Raw genomic sequence first — 18,477 nt, 5'->3', positions numbered from 1 at the left:
AAGGCATTCCACATTCGGGTAGTACGGCTAAAAAACGAATCTCTGTACTTGACAGTACGACCGAAGTTGGGCTCGAGAGGATATTGATGAGCATTCCTAGAAGCGCGAGTATTACTGTTGAACTGCTTAAGGGGAGGAATTCAGCTGGCTATTTCTCTAGAGAACACACTGTTAAAATAACGGTAAAGGGGCATAAGGACAAGGACAAGAAACATTTCAACGGCCTTCAAGTAACGTAAATAATCTTATGATGGTATTGTCACCAATCAAACTAAATGCTCTGCGTTCAATACTGTCCAATAAGCTTTTATAAGTTGCAGGAGCACCAGCCCATATTTGTGAGTTATACTCAAGCTTTGGACGTATAATAAGTCTTGTAGATAACAGCCAGATCAGAGGGGAGAAAAACTTCTTGCATCACCTAAGGAAACCCAAACATCTTGCTGCATTTTTGGTGACATCGCGTATGTGATCATTCCACAAGAGTTGGTTGGTGACACACATACCGAGAATATCGAGATGTTCAATTTCCTTAATGCAAGTGCCATTTATGGATAATGGCAGGGGGGGGGGTATATTTCGCTTTAACGATACAAGACAGCATTGCGTTTTCGTAGCATTAAATTCCACGCGGTTTCTTATTTCCCATTGTACAATGCTGTTTATGTCGGAATTTAATGAGCTTATTATATTTTGTCGTTGCAGTTCCACATCCGAAGAAGAGGGGTGTGAATCTGAAAACGAATATAAAAAGCTAAGAGTACTATCGTCAGCGAAACAATGTATTGGATTAGATGGTGCAGACAGGAGATCATTAATAAAAATGAGAAAGAGTGTTGGAGATAGAACAGAGCCCTGGGGCACACCAGCATTTATTTTGTGGTTTTCAGACTTGAATCCATCCAATACAACTTGTATTGAACGATTCGAAAGGTAATAACTAATCCAATGAAGCAGTAATTCGTGAAAGCCGAGAGCACACATTTTCGATAAGAGAGTCTGATGCCAAACCCTATTAAATGCTTTTGAAATATCAAGTCAAATGATCTTACTTTATCCAAAACGATGTAAAGATTTGCTCCACTGTTCGGTGAGATTAACCATGAGATCACCAGTGGGAAAGCCGTACTTCCGGTCATTAAGTAGCTTTCGGTCTTCGAGATATTTTTTGAGCTGATAATTTGCCAGCGTTTCCATGACCTTGGAAAGAACGGACTAAAGTGCACTTGGTCGGTAATTATACATTGAGGAAGATTCGCCTTTTTTGGGAATAGGCTGGACCAATGCGGTTTGCTATCCGCTCAGAACGAGACCTTACGCAGTGGCTTTGCCAGCGTTGAAGAACACCTCTTCAGAACAATAGCGGGGATATCATCCAGACCATCAGATTTATGTATGTTAAAATCTTTTCAGATTCTTGCTTCAGTACGAGTGCGAAAAAAGATTTGCCCCATAGAATCACTTACTCGCTCAAGTACAGGCGGAGTCATAACGCTCACTGGCAGCATTGAATTGGCGGCTAACAAACGGAGTGTCATTCCCAACGAGCGTAGGAATCGGGGAAGAGGAAGAATTCCTCATATTTTTTACAAATGTAAAACTTCATGTAAAAATTTGGTCCGTCAAATATGGGCGTTGCAGACCTTTTTGGCTTGCTTGAACTTAATCCGGTTTTCCTGAGTTGGATTGGCTTTAAAACAACGAAAACTTACCTTCTTGACCCTAATAACCTCTTTACAGCTCGAATCGAACCAAGCGTTTTCCTTAGGTCTGATGCTTTTAACCCTATTCGAGATAAAAGTTCTCATGCCCAGGAGTATCAAATTTGTGATCATATCAGCGCTGGCGTCGACGTAACTATCGAGGAAACATAGTGACCAATTAAAGATCCCAAATAAATATTGAGTCCGTGCCAGTTGGCTTTCTCGTATTGCCAAACGGTTCTCTTATGAGCCCTTTCTTTAACTGGAGAGTTTTTACATTTTTTTTATTTTAATTTGTTTGTTTATTTTTGACATTTTATAGAGATAAAAACAACTTTAAAATAGGTTCTGTCGTGTTTATTTCAAGACTCCAGGCTATTTTTTTAAAATTAATCTATGAATAACATAAACTAGAGTTTAGTTTAACAAAGACAAAATCAGAACTTATCAAAGAACTATGAATATGGCTCAATGCATTTATGGGAATTATACTCAAGTTTCGGACTTTATATAAGATTAAAATCGTCTTGCATTGGTGGGGAAACCACCCTTAGCAGCTTTTTTGACGATTTCAAATATCTGATCACTTCACTAGAGGTGATTTGGGATGCACATCCGATTGCTCGATTGCAAGTTTCATTCATAAAATGAGCATTGGGGGAAGGTTACTCTTTTGTAACAATTTTTCGAGTCATTTAATTCTACCTCGTTTTCGATTTACAATAAGACAATGTTGTCAAGGTCAAAATTCAATTAGCTTATCATTAACTACCATTGTTAGTCCACATCTACGTCAGACAAAAGATCATTTATAATTATAAGAAAGAGTATCGGAAACAAAACGGATCCCTGCGGTACACCAGAGTTTATTTGTGAAATACTATTGCAAGGTAATTTCTAACATAACAAAGAAGGGATTCATCAATATCAAATGAAATGGTTGTCAATAAAAAAAGCCTTTATAAAATGCCTCGAAAATATTAAGTGCAATAACTTAACTTTCTCCAGTGGACTTATTTCCACAAAAGCCATACTGCAGGACATTGAGAAATTGATCCTTTACAAAATTCATTATTCTTGAACTGTCCTTGCTTATGTAAAAGGCAATTGATACTCCTTTATATTGGCTATTGTACCTTTTGTAAATTAACTTGGAATCAGGCTTCATCAAAAACATTTAATTTATTCCAAAGTTTAAGACTAATAAAACCACTGTGCAACATTGAAAGATGCAGATGGTGATTCTGCCAATAAACAAAACCGCATCTTCTACTTTGAGTTGAATAATTACTTCGTCTTAAGAAAAACCACAGGAGATTGAAAATTTCTGTGTTGTAAAAACTTAGTGAATATCTCTCTCTCTCTATACCCTCATTCTACCGCCCTATCCATCATATACCTATAATAGCCACAACATTAACTTTAGCAACAATGTGACGAAACATTGTCTTTTCCATTTATGTATAGGTCGATTGACCTCGGCCTCGAAGGTTGTTTTTTTCTTCTCTTCACATGAACTTTTATCTAAATTGCCAAAACTATACCATTTTTGAAAGACAATGAACACAAATTTATGGATGACTGACTTTTTGAAACATTTAACATTTTAAATAATTGCCTTTCTTATATAGCTCAGAATGTATCTGCAACAATTTATAACCATCCACCTGCATTTTCGCAGTCTTTTCCCTTATTTAGCATTACAGAAAATAAAAGAACAAACAAAATAAATGCAGCTGGTGCGGTAGTAGAGTAACGTTTTGTTGTAGGCGCATTAGAAGAAAGCGTTCTATTGTCACGCATTTTTAGATTTGAAGAATTTATTTTTATTGTTTCTGTCTATTTTTTTTATAGAAACACATTTATTTATTTATTTATTTATTTATTTTATTTTGAACGCTTAGTAACTGTAAGATACAATATCTTATAAGGTAGTAACAAGCTTATAAATGAGAATGACAATGTAATTATTATAATTAAATGACATTTCAATTATTTATATTATGATTATTATTATAATATGAAAAGTTTAATAACTTTCTATACGGTCTATGTAAGTATGTAATATAATTTTAAATTGAAAAGTAATTTATTAAGTCCTTTTTAAGTCTTGTTGTGTTTTGATTTTCTTTAATAAAGCGTGGAAGGGAGTTCCAGAGGCGAACTGAATTTACAAAAAATTGACGCTCAGAAGTTAAGCATGTATAGCGAGGGTGAACTAGTTGACGAGTCCTGTTAGAGGTGGGGAAACATATTCTGTCAAAACAATATTGTGGTTGTTGTGTGTGCAATATATCGGAGAGGAGGATTAAACAACGAAGTTTTACATAATTTTCCAAGGGCATATTTAATAACAGGGAAGAATAATTAGATATTCTGTCATACCTACGTAAACCAAAAGCATAGCGAACGATATTATTAAAAGCAGTATTAAGTTTGCGTTTACTATCATATCTACAGTTGCAATATAACTCACATCCATAAATCAAAATAGGTATAAGTCCACGGCCATTTTTTTTCTCAGTTGGTAAGGAGAATCAATTGATGTTCGAGGTGAGTTTTTAATATTTTGATCATCAATTGTGGAATTCGTTCTACCCCGTTTTTGCCTGGACATGTATGCACGGTAAGATTTAAATTAAAACACTCAATGTTCGGTATGATAAATCAAACAAAGAAATACAAAAATAACAAAGTTTTAACTTTCAATGATCTTCACAATATATTGGTTTACTTGTTTAATTCTATCCAATTTGATCACTTTTTATATTTTTCGGGTCTTATTGTTCAGAAAACTTCATTGGCATAAAAATGGCACACAACTTAAAAAAGAAACTTGCGTAAATTTAACTCGAAATTGATTAAAATTGCTAGCCGAGGGAGAGACACGTCTAATCCAAAGTTCGATTCATTTATACTCGATCCAAAATGTCATCACTTATACTTTAACCATAAAAAGAAAATAAAAAACAATAATGTCATCCGGTTTATTTATTATTTATTTACCGTTGATTGCTTAGCTGGAAGGCACTTTTTAATATTAATAATAATAATAAAGTGAAAGAGCAAATGCATTGTCACATAAAAATATAAAATATAAATACAAAATCTATCTGATGGCAATTTTGTGTTTTTAATATACTCGTACTTGAAAAGGAAAATTCAAACTGGAAATTTGCATTTTATTTTATATTTGTTGTTTTTTTTCTTTTTGTATAAAACCAAAATAAAAATAAAGAGCAGAAAATATAGAAATAAGTGCCTGCGGGTATTTTATGTTGCCATTTCTGTATACAAAATAAACTGAACGAATATGACAGTTTTAGCCTCATTTAAATGTAGAGCAATTGTGAATTATATGAACTAGATTATAAATTTTATGCTCGCCTACTTAAAGAGGAGGAATGTTTTGCATTAAATTTTGTACATACTCTTTTGAAATTTTATCATGCGTTTTAGAAAAGTTTAACTTAAATGTATTCAAAGTACGTACGAAAATGTTTATAAATATTTTAATAAATGTTTTGACATTGACAATGGGGTTACACTTGTGGGAAATCTTGTGCAAGTGATGACATTTTGGATCGAAATATTTTACATAGTTTTTATATGCATATGTTCCTATTTTTACCTCGATCTTTGAGGATATGAGTAAATTCAGACTAATTGAAGGGAAAGTCTAAAATATTTGCCTATGTTAAGTTCAAATAGAAAGTTTTTGTAATCGATCAGATTTATCGAATTGAAAATTTTGACATTTTTCGACGTTTCAAGGTCCCTAGAGTCGAAATAAAAGATTTTAAGAAAGATGTCTGTGCGTGCGTGTGAACGTACGTTCGCGAAGTTTTTCGTCGTTCATAGCTCATAAATCAGTAGACTTCAAATATATACAGATCATAATGCAAAAAGATACAGTAACGACTCTCAAAAAAATTGAGTAAGTGGTTCTTTACCATAGCAGTTTAAAAAAGGTGCAAATTTTGGTTTGCCTTAAATATCTTACGAAGCAAAACCGCTAGAGCATTGAATTAAATTTTAAATAATATATTGTAACGTCATATCAAAGAACTATGATTTTTGAAAAAAATCCATTTAACTGTTGTTTTTTATAAATCAAAACAAATTTTAAAAAAATTGTAATCTCCAAAATTTTAAATTTTTTACTAAAGTATGACTTCATCTCCAAAACAATTTTGTGCAACGAAGAATAATGTTTTTGACATCTGACAAAATGTTGAGAAAAATCGAATTATGTAATTATTTTTTACAAAAAATAAAACCTAAAAAAAATTAATAAAAAATGATTTTTGACTCAAATATCTTTTCAAAACTTTGAGATATTGGCTTTAATTTACATTTATCTTTCAAAAAATATTGTTGTCAACATTCAGTAAAATTTTGAAAAAAATCTAATTGACATTTTTCGTACAAAAAATTTAAAACCGAATAAAAATTAACAAAACTTTTTAAAAAACTGATTTTCGACTCAAATATCCTTTTAAAAATTTGAAATATTGGCTTCAAACTAATTTTATCTTATAAAAAATATTGTTTTCAACATTTTATAAAATTTTTAAAAAAGTCCAATTGACAGTTTTTTACAAAACATGAAACTCAAAAAAAAAACAATACTAAAACGAGTACATATAGAAAAACTTTTAAGCAAGACAAATCGACAGACGGGATGGGAAGTTATCAGTGTTGGTCGCATCCCAGCCTCTTTTTTTATTTATGTTCTTGACTAGTTTGTAAAAGAATGAAAAAGGACACATACATAAGTCTTAAATTTTTGAATATTAAAATAGAAGGGGAAAACAGAGTTGGGTAAAACATTCTACATTCATGATGTTGTTTAAAATTGAATATCTATACTTGTTATTCGAAATTGAGCTCAAGGGTAAACTGATGGGCATTCCTGGTAGTGCAAGTAATACGGCTGAATTTTTAGAAGAGGAAAATGCAACTTTCTAATTCGAAAGAAATTTTCTTATAAAAATATCGGTAGGAAAAACGAAATTCTAAAATGTTAGGTCCTTTTTTTCGTGCAAAACATTTTAACTTAAGAAATTTTTAAACATTGTGTTTTTCAAGAAGAAACAAAATTAGCTGATGTTATGCCCAAGAATTTAGCTTTTTTATAGAGAAAACTTTGCCATTATGGTTTAAAAATGAAATCGGTCAAAGCTTGCTTAAATAAATTCTAGCCGAGAGGTCCAATTTTTGAAAACGTTAAGCAGTATGGGGCTAGTTTGGAGTCGTATGTCAACAATGACGCGATTAAAATTATCATTAAAGTTATCAATTGTTTAGCTATTATCTGCGTATTGATTAGTGACTTCACATAACTCCACAAAAAAATGGTCCACCGTTGTTAAATGTCACGATCTTTGAAGTTCCGCCACAGGCTCACGCTCAACAAAAGTTTCGTTCAATAAATCGTCGCGCAAACCAAAACATAATCTATAAATTTGCATAATTTGCAAATGTTGTTTAGAAGTAAGTCTATTGATTATAAAATGGAAAACCAAACTGAAAATTAATAAAGTGACATCTGTCAAAAGGACCAACTCTGAAAAAAGCGTTGACAGGTTGAAAGTCACACTTCTAAAAAACACAATCAACAACCTAACAATGGTAGGGAAGAAGGGAAAAAAGTGGGCCTGGTGATTTCATCGGTCTTCCTGTCTGTCCTCCCCCTTTAGCAAAAGCCACTGGATCGATTAAGTTCTTACTTCAAAATTAAGATTTTAAGCATATTGGTATTAGGTGTTTTTTTATTAATTTAAAAGCTCTTTAAATTCAGAAACAAAAATAAGCCAATACTCGTATATGAATCCAAGGCCTAGGCACTCCGATCTTTTAGGTTGGATCGAGAGAAAGGTCTTGCGGAGAATTGTTACCGTCTTGTGTGAGAAAGGACGATTCTAAAGACGCTAAAGTCTATGTTATCAACCTCGAAGCTGATTAAGCTCAGTAGACTCTGGTGAGCTTGATCCTTAACTCGTATAAAAGAAGATTAACCATCTCAGAAAGTCCTTTGTAGTTCATTTTATGGGATAAGACTTGTTAAATGAGTCTAGGACCGAATTCCAGTTGTCGAGCCGATGATGATGATGGAGACAAATTTTATAATTAAAAATCGAAATTCGAATTTTGTCAAAAACGCCTTACACTACACAACTTAGCTTCTTTAAATATACAAAATATTTTGTTTGTATCGTTTCAGAAGGCTACACTTATAGAACCATTATTTTGTCTACCCGATTGAACAAAGTTGGTTCTGAACAAGGTGTTATATCATCTTAATAATATTTTATGACCAAAAAGGACAATTTTTCACATTATATTATATTTTCAAGTCTTTTAATATATAAACTTATTTTAAACAAACATTTTGGATAAAGGAATAAGTTTGTCCGACCTTTCTTTAATCTTTTCATGCGAAAGACATTCGAACTTTGGAAAAGAGGAGATGCTTTAAGATTCACACACTAAAAGCGTTATTACTACCCTTATTATGCTTACACACAATGCGTTAGAAAAATTGGAACGAAATTTAGAGAAGACACCGGTGCACATTAGTCTTTAAGTTTTAAATATTAAAATGGAAGGAAAAAAACAGAGTTGGTTTAAGCCATCCACATTTTCAAAACGTCGTTAAAAAATCCTTAATATTCATAAATAGGAAAAGCTAAAGTAGAGTAAAGCATTCCACATTCGCAAAGTACGGCTAAAGAACTAATCTCTGTACAATACGATCGAAGTGAGGCTCAAGGGTAGACTAATGAAAATTCCCAGACTCCAGATTAAAGTTGTTTTTCCTAAACTGTCACTGCAAAGACTTGTTTGAATGAAACGATCATAATACAAAGAAAATTTGTAACTTTTTAGTTAACTTTTTGTAACTTAATAGTCACAATTTTGGTAGGATTAAAAATTGACTAAATACTTATAAAATTGCTATGAAATAAATTACTAACTCTGCACATCAATATAAGCATATTTTTGTTGTTCGAGATTTTAACTACATTAAAATTGTTTTATTTCTACCCATGGGTAAGTAAATAATACGATGTATTTTATTTTAATGATATTCAAAGCCGGTAGAACCTTAAAAGCTCTAAAGACTTTTAACCCAGAAAGAGCAAATTGAATGGCACCATAAAGACAGTAATAAACGTTTAATAAGCTTGTATATATACATCATTTGTCTAGCATTTCTAACTAGTTGAATTAGGTTACTCCTAAACCTATCTTTTCTACCTTGAATTGTTTACTCAGCTTTCTTAAATAGATACAAAATAATCGGTACAAAATGCAGTCATCGCTCAAAACCCAAAACAAAAATTAATATTCCTCACAAATTGATGTTAATTCCTATTCCCAATATGCACCAAACTCAAAACAAACTTAATGAATCTTTAAGTGTCCGTAAGCCAAAAAAAAGACGCTGTCTAATTTGACTCTGATAACCAAAACCGCATTCAACAACCATTTATAAAAATGGTCTTCTGTTCCAAAATCAACATTTAGCACATTTCTTTTTCGGCTTCTCTCGTTATATCTGCCATCGAAGTATCTGTATATAAATATATGTGTGTTTTACCTGCTTACTCCATCGATGACGGTGACGTCGTTAACGATAACAGGTAGAATCGTAGTCACCTTAGATTGTGACGAAGAAAAAATATAAATAAAAGTAAAATCCGGTATTCCTTGAATTCCTTTCAAATCCGACAAAAAAAATAAGTTGTAAAAAACCAAACTTGTTGTTCTTGTATCTAGATACAAATGATACCACGGCAACGTCGACGTCAAATACGATAAATCACGTTTTCTTTTTTAATCTTCGTTCTAAATTTTATTTATTTTTTATGTTGCTTATCCACTCAATATAACTTGAACTCGAAAATGATTATTGCGTAAAGCATTCTTATTCTGGGGCAACCCTCTTCGGGGGCAATTTATAATACAAAACAAAACATTTTAAAAATTAACACAACATAAACACTTCACTAAACATATTTATCATTTCACTTTAACTATGATGCATCTTCTAAACTATAAAAAAGAAATGAACACACTGTGTATTCAGAACAACGCGTCCAACTTCCCCAAGTCCGATACTCCCAAAACGATAATCGCGGCAATTATTCAATTTAAAAAAAAAGCGTCTATTTGTTTCTTCGTTAAAACATATTTTTTACTCCCCTATGACAACTTGTTACGCTAAAAAACAAACAAATGTATCTACAAAATCTTTATTAGCACGTTGGGGACAATATATCTCAACAGTCCACTTTTTAAGATAAATCTTAAAAATTCTATCTTCTTTGAACACAAACAGAACTGTATCGGATTTTTGAGGAACTTGTAAGTGATTTGATATTTTTTATGATGTGAAACGCGGCGGCGGCGGAGTCAGTCCCGAACACGATCGCGATTCACTCGAAACTACTGACTAGCAACATTTTTTTCATAAATTTGCCGGTCAAACAAACAACAATGGGAGCAAGCAACTGTGACGATGAGTGAAATTTTGTTGATGTTTGTTTTTTGCTCTTTGTTGTTGTTGTCAACTTTTTGAATTGAGTGGAGTTGGGGAATTCCCAGCCGCACCTGCTGTCTAACTATGTTGCAAAAGATCATGTAGGAAAATGTTTTGTTTTTCTGTTGCGGCGAATTCAACGATGTTGCTGTAACATTCCGAAGTCGACAAATTCTATTCCTTTTTCAAATTTCACTTTTGGATATGAAAACCGTACAAGGCCGTCATTTATAAACCTCAGGGAGTACTATTTTCAACTTTTTAAAGTAAAAATAACAAAATGTTGCTAGCTTTTGTATACATTTGCTTATTTCTAAGACCAAAAAGTATGCAATTGAAACTACAAATTAAAAGTGATGTCAACATTTGGTGTGTGCTTCTCAAACTGTTGTAAAAGGGAATAAGTAGTTGCGCCTAATTCTAGATAAATAGATATTCAGTTGAAGTTTAAACTAATAAACATGAAGATACAAATTTTGGTTCAAAATATTTCAGTGCATTTTATTTTAAGAATTACGATTGAAAGTGAAGTATTCCACATCCGTGTAGTGTGGTCAAAGAATCTCTGTACTTAACAACTGTTAAGTTTCGTAGATGCAAGAACCCCCCCCCCCCCCTTGATTAAAACTGGCATTGGCAGCGAATTTCGCTTAAACGAAGGTATACAACATTTATTGTACGGAGCTTATGCTTCTTCAATAGAAAATTAAATCTAGTTCCGAAGTCAACGTTGCCCTTGTTAATCCACATCCGAAGACCGAAGGAAAAAGATGTGAATCTAAAATCAAACATGAAAATCTGGGGGTTATGTCGTTAGCGAAATAATTAAATGGATTGAAAGTTACATACAAAAATTAATTTATGAGAATAAGGAAGAGTGTTGGACACAAAACGAAGCCCTGAGGCACACCAGTTTATATTTAGTTGATATCAATTTTGAACCTGATAATAAACAAATGTGAACATTTTTGACAGAAGAGATTTTGGCAAACAATTTTAACCAATTTTCTATGAACACACAATTTTATCTGTCTAAAGTGACAAAATTGCCAGCCAATAATCCGCCTAATTACAACCGTTTTAACTCGTCTAAACACATAATTTTGTTTGTATTTTTAAATAACTGGGCAGTTATCCTTTAATTGAAATTTGGATGATGTTCTTGCCAACAAAGTTTTTAAACAGGAAACTACAACAAAAGTCTATAAAATTTTGAAAAAAATTGAAAACTACGACAATGGAAGGTAATATGAAGGCAGAATCTGATAAAATAACGAAAAAGAAGCCATCAAAGTTGAAAAGGATTGGACGCATAAAGCAAGTTTTTCATTAAATCGCGATTAGGCGATGTTTTTGGGATGCAGGATGTGCATCCTAACTACCTAAGGCAACGCCACTGAGAGAGCTGCCCACGAATGTTAACCTAGATGGTCAAACTTAAACCAAACTTTCAATGTTGACCTTGACAATATGCCTGTATAGTATGCCTGTAAAATATGCTGCCAAAATAGTGGTTATTGCCTGTTTTATTATTGTTTAAATTTTGTATGTTTTACATTTTTAAAGTTTTTGCGTGATCTGTTGTCTGAACTTATAAAATAAATTTGCATGCTCTCTGTCATCTGTCAAGAAAATTATCTTCAAATGAATCTACCAAGTTTTTGTTTTCTAAATTCTTCCAGCCGTGAAAGCAGACAATTTTTGATTGGAAGACCAAAAATGGTCAACAATTGTCAGACCATTTTCTATTCAAAAATTGTCCAAAATTTGGATAAAATCAAACAATCCTAAAAACGGACAATTTACAATTGATAGAATATTGGCAATTGGTACCTAATTTGATGGTATTGGAAGCCTTTTGACAGTTCGACCAATATTGGAAGATCTTCCAATCGTGTATTTTTAGATAAAGAAGCACTTCAAATATAATAATCATCTCTGGCAATAACACTTTCTGTTCAGAGGATGTTCCAAAGAAAAACTCTCATTGATACGAAAGCCATTTGTTAAAATTTGACATTAATATGTAAAAAAAAAACAATTAAATTTGATTATTTTGATGATTATTTTGATCAAATTTCTTAATAGCGCTCAGAAAAAACTATATTTACATAACTTGATACCCAGAATCAAAAATTATATTTCAAAGGCTACGACACTGGAAAACTATGGCAAAGAAATGTCAAATAAAGTTCTGTTTGTTTTATATAATTTATTTCTTAAAAGTGTAATGAAATGGTGTGTTTGTGTAATTATTTTGTATGGATTCCATCGAGAAATCAAAGTTATTTGAGTTAAATGTCATGTTTTTATTTAAGAACAGGGGAACTTTGTAAAAACGTTTGGGATTTTTTAAAATTTATATCTCGACAACTTCAAAATATTAACTTTTTAAATGTGAACATGGAATGTAATTAAATTGTTTACGTTTTTTTTTGCAAGAAAATGTAAGATCAAATTTTAATCTTAAACCCAAATATTATGAATTTCATAGTTTGAACTTTGAGCAGACGATTAGTAAAAATTTACTTAAGCTCTTGATAATGTCAGTTCAAAGCTCTATCTGTCAATTGTGAAATATTTAATTACATTGAAGTTCAAGAAATGTGGTGTTTACAGTCCACTTACTTTTGTCAATATTATTGACAAGTTCTTCATCTTAAGTATACACGTTATTTTAAAATAAATTCAAGTATCAACATATGCTTCAAGTACTCTTAAGGTTTAAACAGCACGATTAAGTTCGAAAAAAAGTAAACTTGTTCACTCATTATTATAATTACTGATATGAAGTATCATTTCTAGATTTGTTTGATTTATATTCATGTTAGATTTACAAATGCCAATAAGATTTGACGCTACATTTTGAGAAATGATAATTTTAGTCTAATTAGAATTTACAGAACATTGGTTTAAAGATTTTAAGGATTTCTTTACTTTTAACTAAAAACATATTCATGTAAGTTTTTAGAACAATTACCTTTTGAAATAAGAATAATATGGACTTAAATTAAAGTCAATAGTTTACTACTTTATTTAAGTTTGAAACATTTTAACATTATGGTTTAGATAACAATATAAACACGTAATTAAAAAAAAGTACAATAAATGCGGGAGCTATATTTTTCCCAGAAATTAAGGTTTTTGACGCAATTTTAAAAATACACTTGTTTTATTATATCTCAGATAAAATCAACTCAATAAACTAAAGCTTCAAATTTGCAATTTGACAGCTGTCACAATCACAAAATAATGCAAAATAGCGTAATGACAAATGTCAATAATGTTTCCATGAATACTTGAAATTGGATTAAGCTTTTAAGAAACTGACACTCTAAAAAAACACATATTAAAAAGTTAAAGTTACTTCAAAGTACGGGTATTTATTTGCTACCGTGTTTGCGAAAAATTACATTTTTGATCAAACAATTTATGTGTCGAATATCAATACTGTTAATTTTGGTCTTAAAAAAAATAACTATGAAAAGACGTCTAACGCTAAGTTTTTCAATCAATTTAATAAACTTAAGGTTGAGTAACATTTAAATCCTGTCACAATCACAGAACAATGCAACATGGCGTAGTAACAAATGTCAATAATATTTCCATGAATACTTGAGAGTGGATTTTGCTTTTAAGAAACTAACGCTCTAAAAATACAAACAATAAAAAGTTTAAGTTACTTCAAAGTACAGTCATTTACTACGGTGTTTGTATTTTTGGCTTTTGATCAAACATTTTGTGTGTCAAAAATCAATACTGTTAGTTTTGGTCTCAAAAAAATAACTTTGAAGAAACGTCTAACGTGAAGTTATTAAATTAGACAGCAGTCATAATCACACAACAATACAAAATGGCCGAATTTCAAATGTCAATAATTTTACTGAAATAAATAATTGAAAACAAAATATTTTGAACAAAGTTTAACAATAAAATCTGTTCTTAAATAGAACCTCTAACTTAAATTTTTTTTAAGTTATGGTGGTTTGAGATATTTTTCATTATGAAACTATGCAAAATGTAAAACTCGAAAATTCACTTTATTTTAAAAGGAAATGAAAACTTATAGTACAGTTTGAGCAACTTTTTGTGTTTTTGATTTAGTCTTAGTCCTTTTTCTTGTGGGACTTCATTTTCCGGGGCCTATTTGAACGGAGCCTTTACTGAATAATTATTTGCTTCGTAGCTCAAAGTTGATCTAAATAAGAAAAATATGTCATCTGTAAAAGTAACAGAATTTATATATTTACAAGTTGTGAATTAAACATTCTCAACATTGTATAACATCAAAGATTCAATCTAAATGAATTCTGAATAATTTAATTCACCTACATTTTCACTCGTTTTTCAATTATTATTAATTCGCAAACATAGAATCTAATTCTTATTCATTAAAAAATCAATTCTCTGTAAAACTTGTACATCTTTGAAGTTATACCTTCAATAAATCTTTAAATGAATCAAAAGCAAGTTTTGTATTTTCCGACATTCCAATTTAGGCCATTAATTTGCAATAGCATCCGAGATAGAATCTATTGAAGCAAAGTTGAAGTAGATTAAAGATGAATGATTTTGTATATTGCGGATACAAAGACAAGGCCCTCCTCTTCATCATCTTTATTTTATTTGATTTTATTGCATTTTGAAATTTCTATTGAATTGAATTTTAAAAACGAAAATATTTAGGTCAGATTCTTTTAAGCTCATAAATAGTGGGATGTAAACCATTTACATCTCCTATTTTATGCACTTACAAAATTGAAATTTTATCTCAACCTAAATATATGAATTCAATTCAATGATAACTATGCTTAGAAAAAAAGGGTAGATTAAGTACGTCAAGGCCAAGTGTACTAACTCCTTCATTATTTTGTATTCCAAAATTGTGTTTTCTTTAAATGTCACCAAATTCTCCAGGACTTTTCAATATTCATAGAACTATAACAGTCAATTTCGTTTTCTACTTTTTTTCTGTTTTTTTTATGAAAATGGAATTGTACTTTCGAAAATAGAATCTTGCAAAAAAAGTTTATAAATATTTAATCAAAAGCAACTTGCATATTTATAAGTTCAACTCTATACCCTATGTAACTACTTCTGTATGGATTTTATAGTTCGGGGAGTTTTGTATTCACATGACTCTATATTTTTTTTTCGAACTGTCAAGGTAATGACTTTCTGTTTTATAAATATTTCAAAAACAAAGTTTTGAAAAGCATGAAAATAAAAACACAGTGAACCATCAATTGCTTCCTTTTCAGGTTTCGAGTGCCTGGTACATGTTTTTGTGTATAAATAAGGGAAGTTTATTTTTTGATTGATTGATTGATTAAATGGATATGTTTGCTTGCATGAAAGTTGAATTTTGTGTGTACATATCTATGCATATTTTTGTGAAAGGTGAAATGTATATTCTCTGAGAATAATATAGCTCATACACATATTTTCTGAAGTATATCGATTTCAAAAGGGAAATATCCTTTATTTAAGTTTTTTAAGGCACTTAAGTCAAGTTGTTGGGAATTTTATCAATATTGAGGAATAAAAGAATACATTTTTGAAATATAATTAAAAAAGACTTACTGGATGGAGTTTTGGCAAGCAATTTAGGTGATCCACTAGAAAGACTCAAGTCGCTTTGTGAACTCTGTTGGCTGTCTTTACTATAGGATCGTCCCCTGGAAATATAGAAAAATAACGTTAATAATTTAAAAGGAAATTTAAATTTGATAATAAAAAATTCAAAGAAGAAATATCCCCAGAAATTGTTTTGTTCTTACGAATTTTTTAATATTTTTTCTCTCTATAAATACACTTTTATAAACATAGTACATATATCTGTAAATGACAAACATAATAAGAAATTTCAGTCCTATGAAAGCGTTTTTATATAACAGGTAACTGAGGCGTACACTTACTTATTATAAATTAATTTTCACTGTGAGTCCCTGTTGAGTAAACATTCTAACAGAGGTTTTAGATGGATTTTTTTTAGAACTCTTCTGTTTACATTCGTCATAAACTTCATAAATAAATGCCTGTCAGTTTTTTTTTTAACTTATTCTAAGTTGGTACATGTCGTTTGTTTGGCGTTATGTCTCAAAACTTAAATGATTTCGTTATTGAACTTTTTATTCAATTAGGAGTAAAGTCAATTGAGGTTTGATTTTTCTTAAATACTTTATTTATATCAAATAAACACATTTCAATTTTTTGCTCAAAAGATAAAGCGAATTATGTCTTTTGAAGCATTTTTCAAGCGAACGATTTAAAACATCAACTAAAACTAATGGAATCTCATTTTTTGGTGAAGCTGCCTATGTCTACTCAATTTCTTTTCTTCAGTTAGCCAAGTTGCTATTTAATATTACCCAATTCCAAAGTCCTTAATAATTCAAGAGTCAAAAACTTAACAAATTTATAGAAAATCTTGTATCGTAGGCATTTTATTTAAGAAAAATATTTGAGGTTAAAGTATTTATTTAATGTTTTTTTTTTTAATTTAAATTTTATATTTCAAAGTTTTAAAAGAGCTTGTTTCTATAGTACTCTTAGATTTCTCAAAAGCTTTTGTCAACAATCAAATGTTAATTTTAAGGGTTTATAATAATTTAATTTTGAGAAATTATTTGTTCACTATAACTCACACGATTAAAATGAAAAATGGTAATTCAGGCTCATACATTGTTAACTGCGGTGTGCCGCAAGGGTCGTTAGTAGGATCACTTCTTTTTCCCTCTTTATGATCTTTCATCTGTTGTTAATAATTGCATTATTTTTATGTTTGCAGATGAAGTTTTGTTATACAATTTTCCTGTTTTGGGTCTAATAGATGTTTGTGTTGCTAAAGACTTATCCAATTTTCAAAGAGTGCTAACTCCTACAAGCTTTTTTGATCTGACAGGGTTGGTCGTGTTGGGGCTAGCGTTGCCATATATGTTCGAAGAATTTTGGATTGTAGAGTAATTGTTGAGTCACGCTCCGATAGTGATATTGATTACTTGTTTGTAAATATAACTTGTAAGGAAAACAATATTCTCTTAGGAACAGTATATAGACTGAATCGGAACATTGACACAGGCCCACATAAAGCGGTGTTAGAGGAACTCTCATACGTTTCGCCACTAGTAATAGTCGCCAGAGACTTCAACAGTTACCTCCTCGTAGATTCGAACCTTGTTGACAGTATGCAAATGCTTAATCTTTACCCAGTTAATACATCGATAACTACTCACTTAACGAAAGATAGTTGTACCCTGCTTGATACATGCTTTTCTGGTCATGACCTTATCCACATTACTTTCCATTGTGAGCCAATAGTAAAAAGTTTGAACTATAGCTATCGTGATTTCAAGAACATAAATTAAACTCAGCTTGAAGGCGATTTGAGAGTAGTTCAATGGTTCAGAGTGTATGGAATGACCTCAATAGATAATCAAACCTTGGTTTACGAACTACAGAGAAATAAGGCATATAAAAGTTGGAAACGTTTTCGATCAAATGCGAAATAAAATGTTTGCAATGCTTTGAGGAATAAGGTTATTTATGAAATAAGGGAATCTAACAGTTTGATCCATCTTTTGCCTGACACAAACTTTGGAAAAACCTAAAAGAAATTGGAGTTGGAAGGCAAACAAACTGCATAACTACAAACATTGACTGCCATGAACTGAAGAAGAACTTCATATCAACACCTGATATTCATTCAAACCCTGACAATGCTCATAATGAACTAAGAAATACTAGTATTCCTTGTTCACAAGCAATAAGAGATTTCAACTTTGAAAGAGTAGAAGAGTCTAATGTATTAGAAAGTTTTTTTTTTTCAATTAAATCAAATTCTATTGGATTCGATAATATACATTCGGTTTTTGTAAAGGCTATTCTTCCTTATGCTCTTAGGTATATAACGCACTTGTTTAATACCATTCTTATATGAGTGGTGTTTTTCCTACTGCTTGGAAATATGCAAAAATTGTTCCTGTTCCCAAGAACAAAGATGAATTCAGGCCTATTGCTTTTTTACCCTTCTTATCAAAAGTATTTGAAAAAATTAAGAATGGGCTGATACGAAAATTTCTTCATAAAAATCGGTTACTTTGCCTAAACCAGTCTGGCTATCGTCCAAGGCATAGGTGTACAACAGCCCTAATCAATGAAGTAGAAGATATTCGACAATCGGTTAATAGTGACAACATTGATTTTCTCACATTATTAGATTTTTCT

General features: G+C 31.1%; 1 protein-coding gene across 4 annotated transcripts in view; it reads right to left on the bottom strand.

The window, feature by feature from the left end:
* Positions 1–18,477, bottom strand: part of LOC129949753 (mucin-2) — a 354,544-nt gene that overhangs the window by 171,851 nt on the left and 164,216 nt on the right. For all 4 annotated transcript variants that reach the window (XM_056061389.1, XM_056061391.1, XM_056061390.1 and 1 more), the window contains one exon: positions 15,835–15,929. In XM_056061389.1, the coding sequence (XP_055917364.1) occupies positions 15,835–15,929 (95 nt within the window). The remainder of the gene's footprint in view (positions 1–15,834; positions 15,930–18,477) is intronic.

Source organism: Eupeodes corollae, chromosome 3 (genome assembly GCF_945859685.1).
Source record: "Eupeodes corollae chromosome 3, idEupCoro1.1, whole genome shotgun sequence".
Lineage (NCBI taxonomy): Eukaryota > Metazoa > Arthropoda > Insecta > Diptera > Syrphidae > Eupeodes > Eupeodes corollae.
Note: the sequence above shows the minus strand (reverse complement) of the source record. Positions and strands in the feature narration are given on the sequence as shown.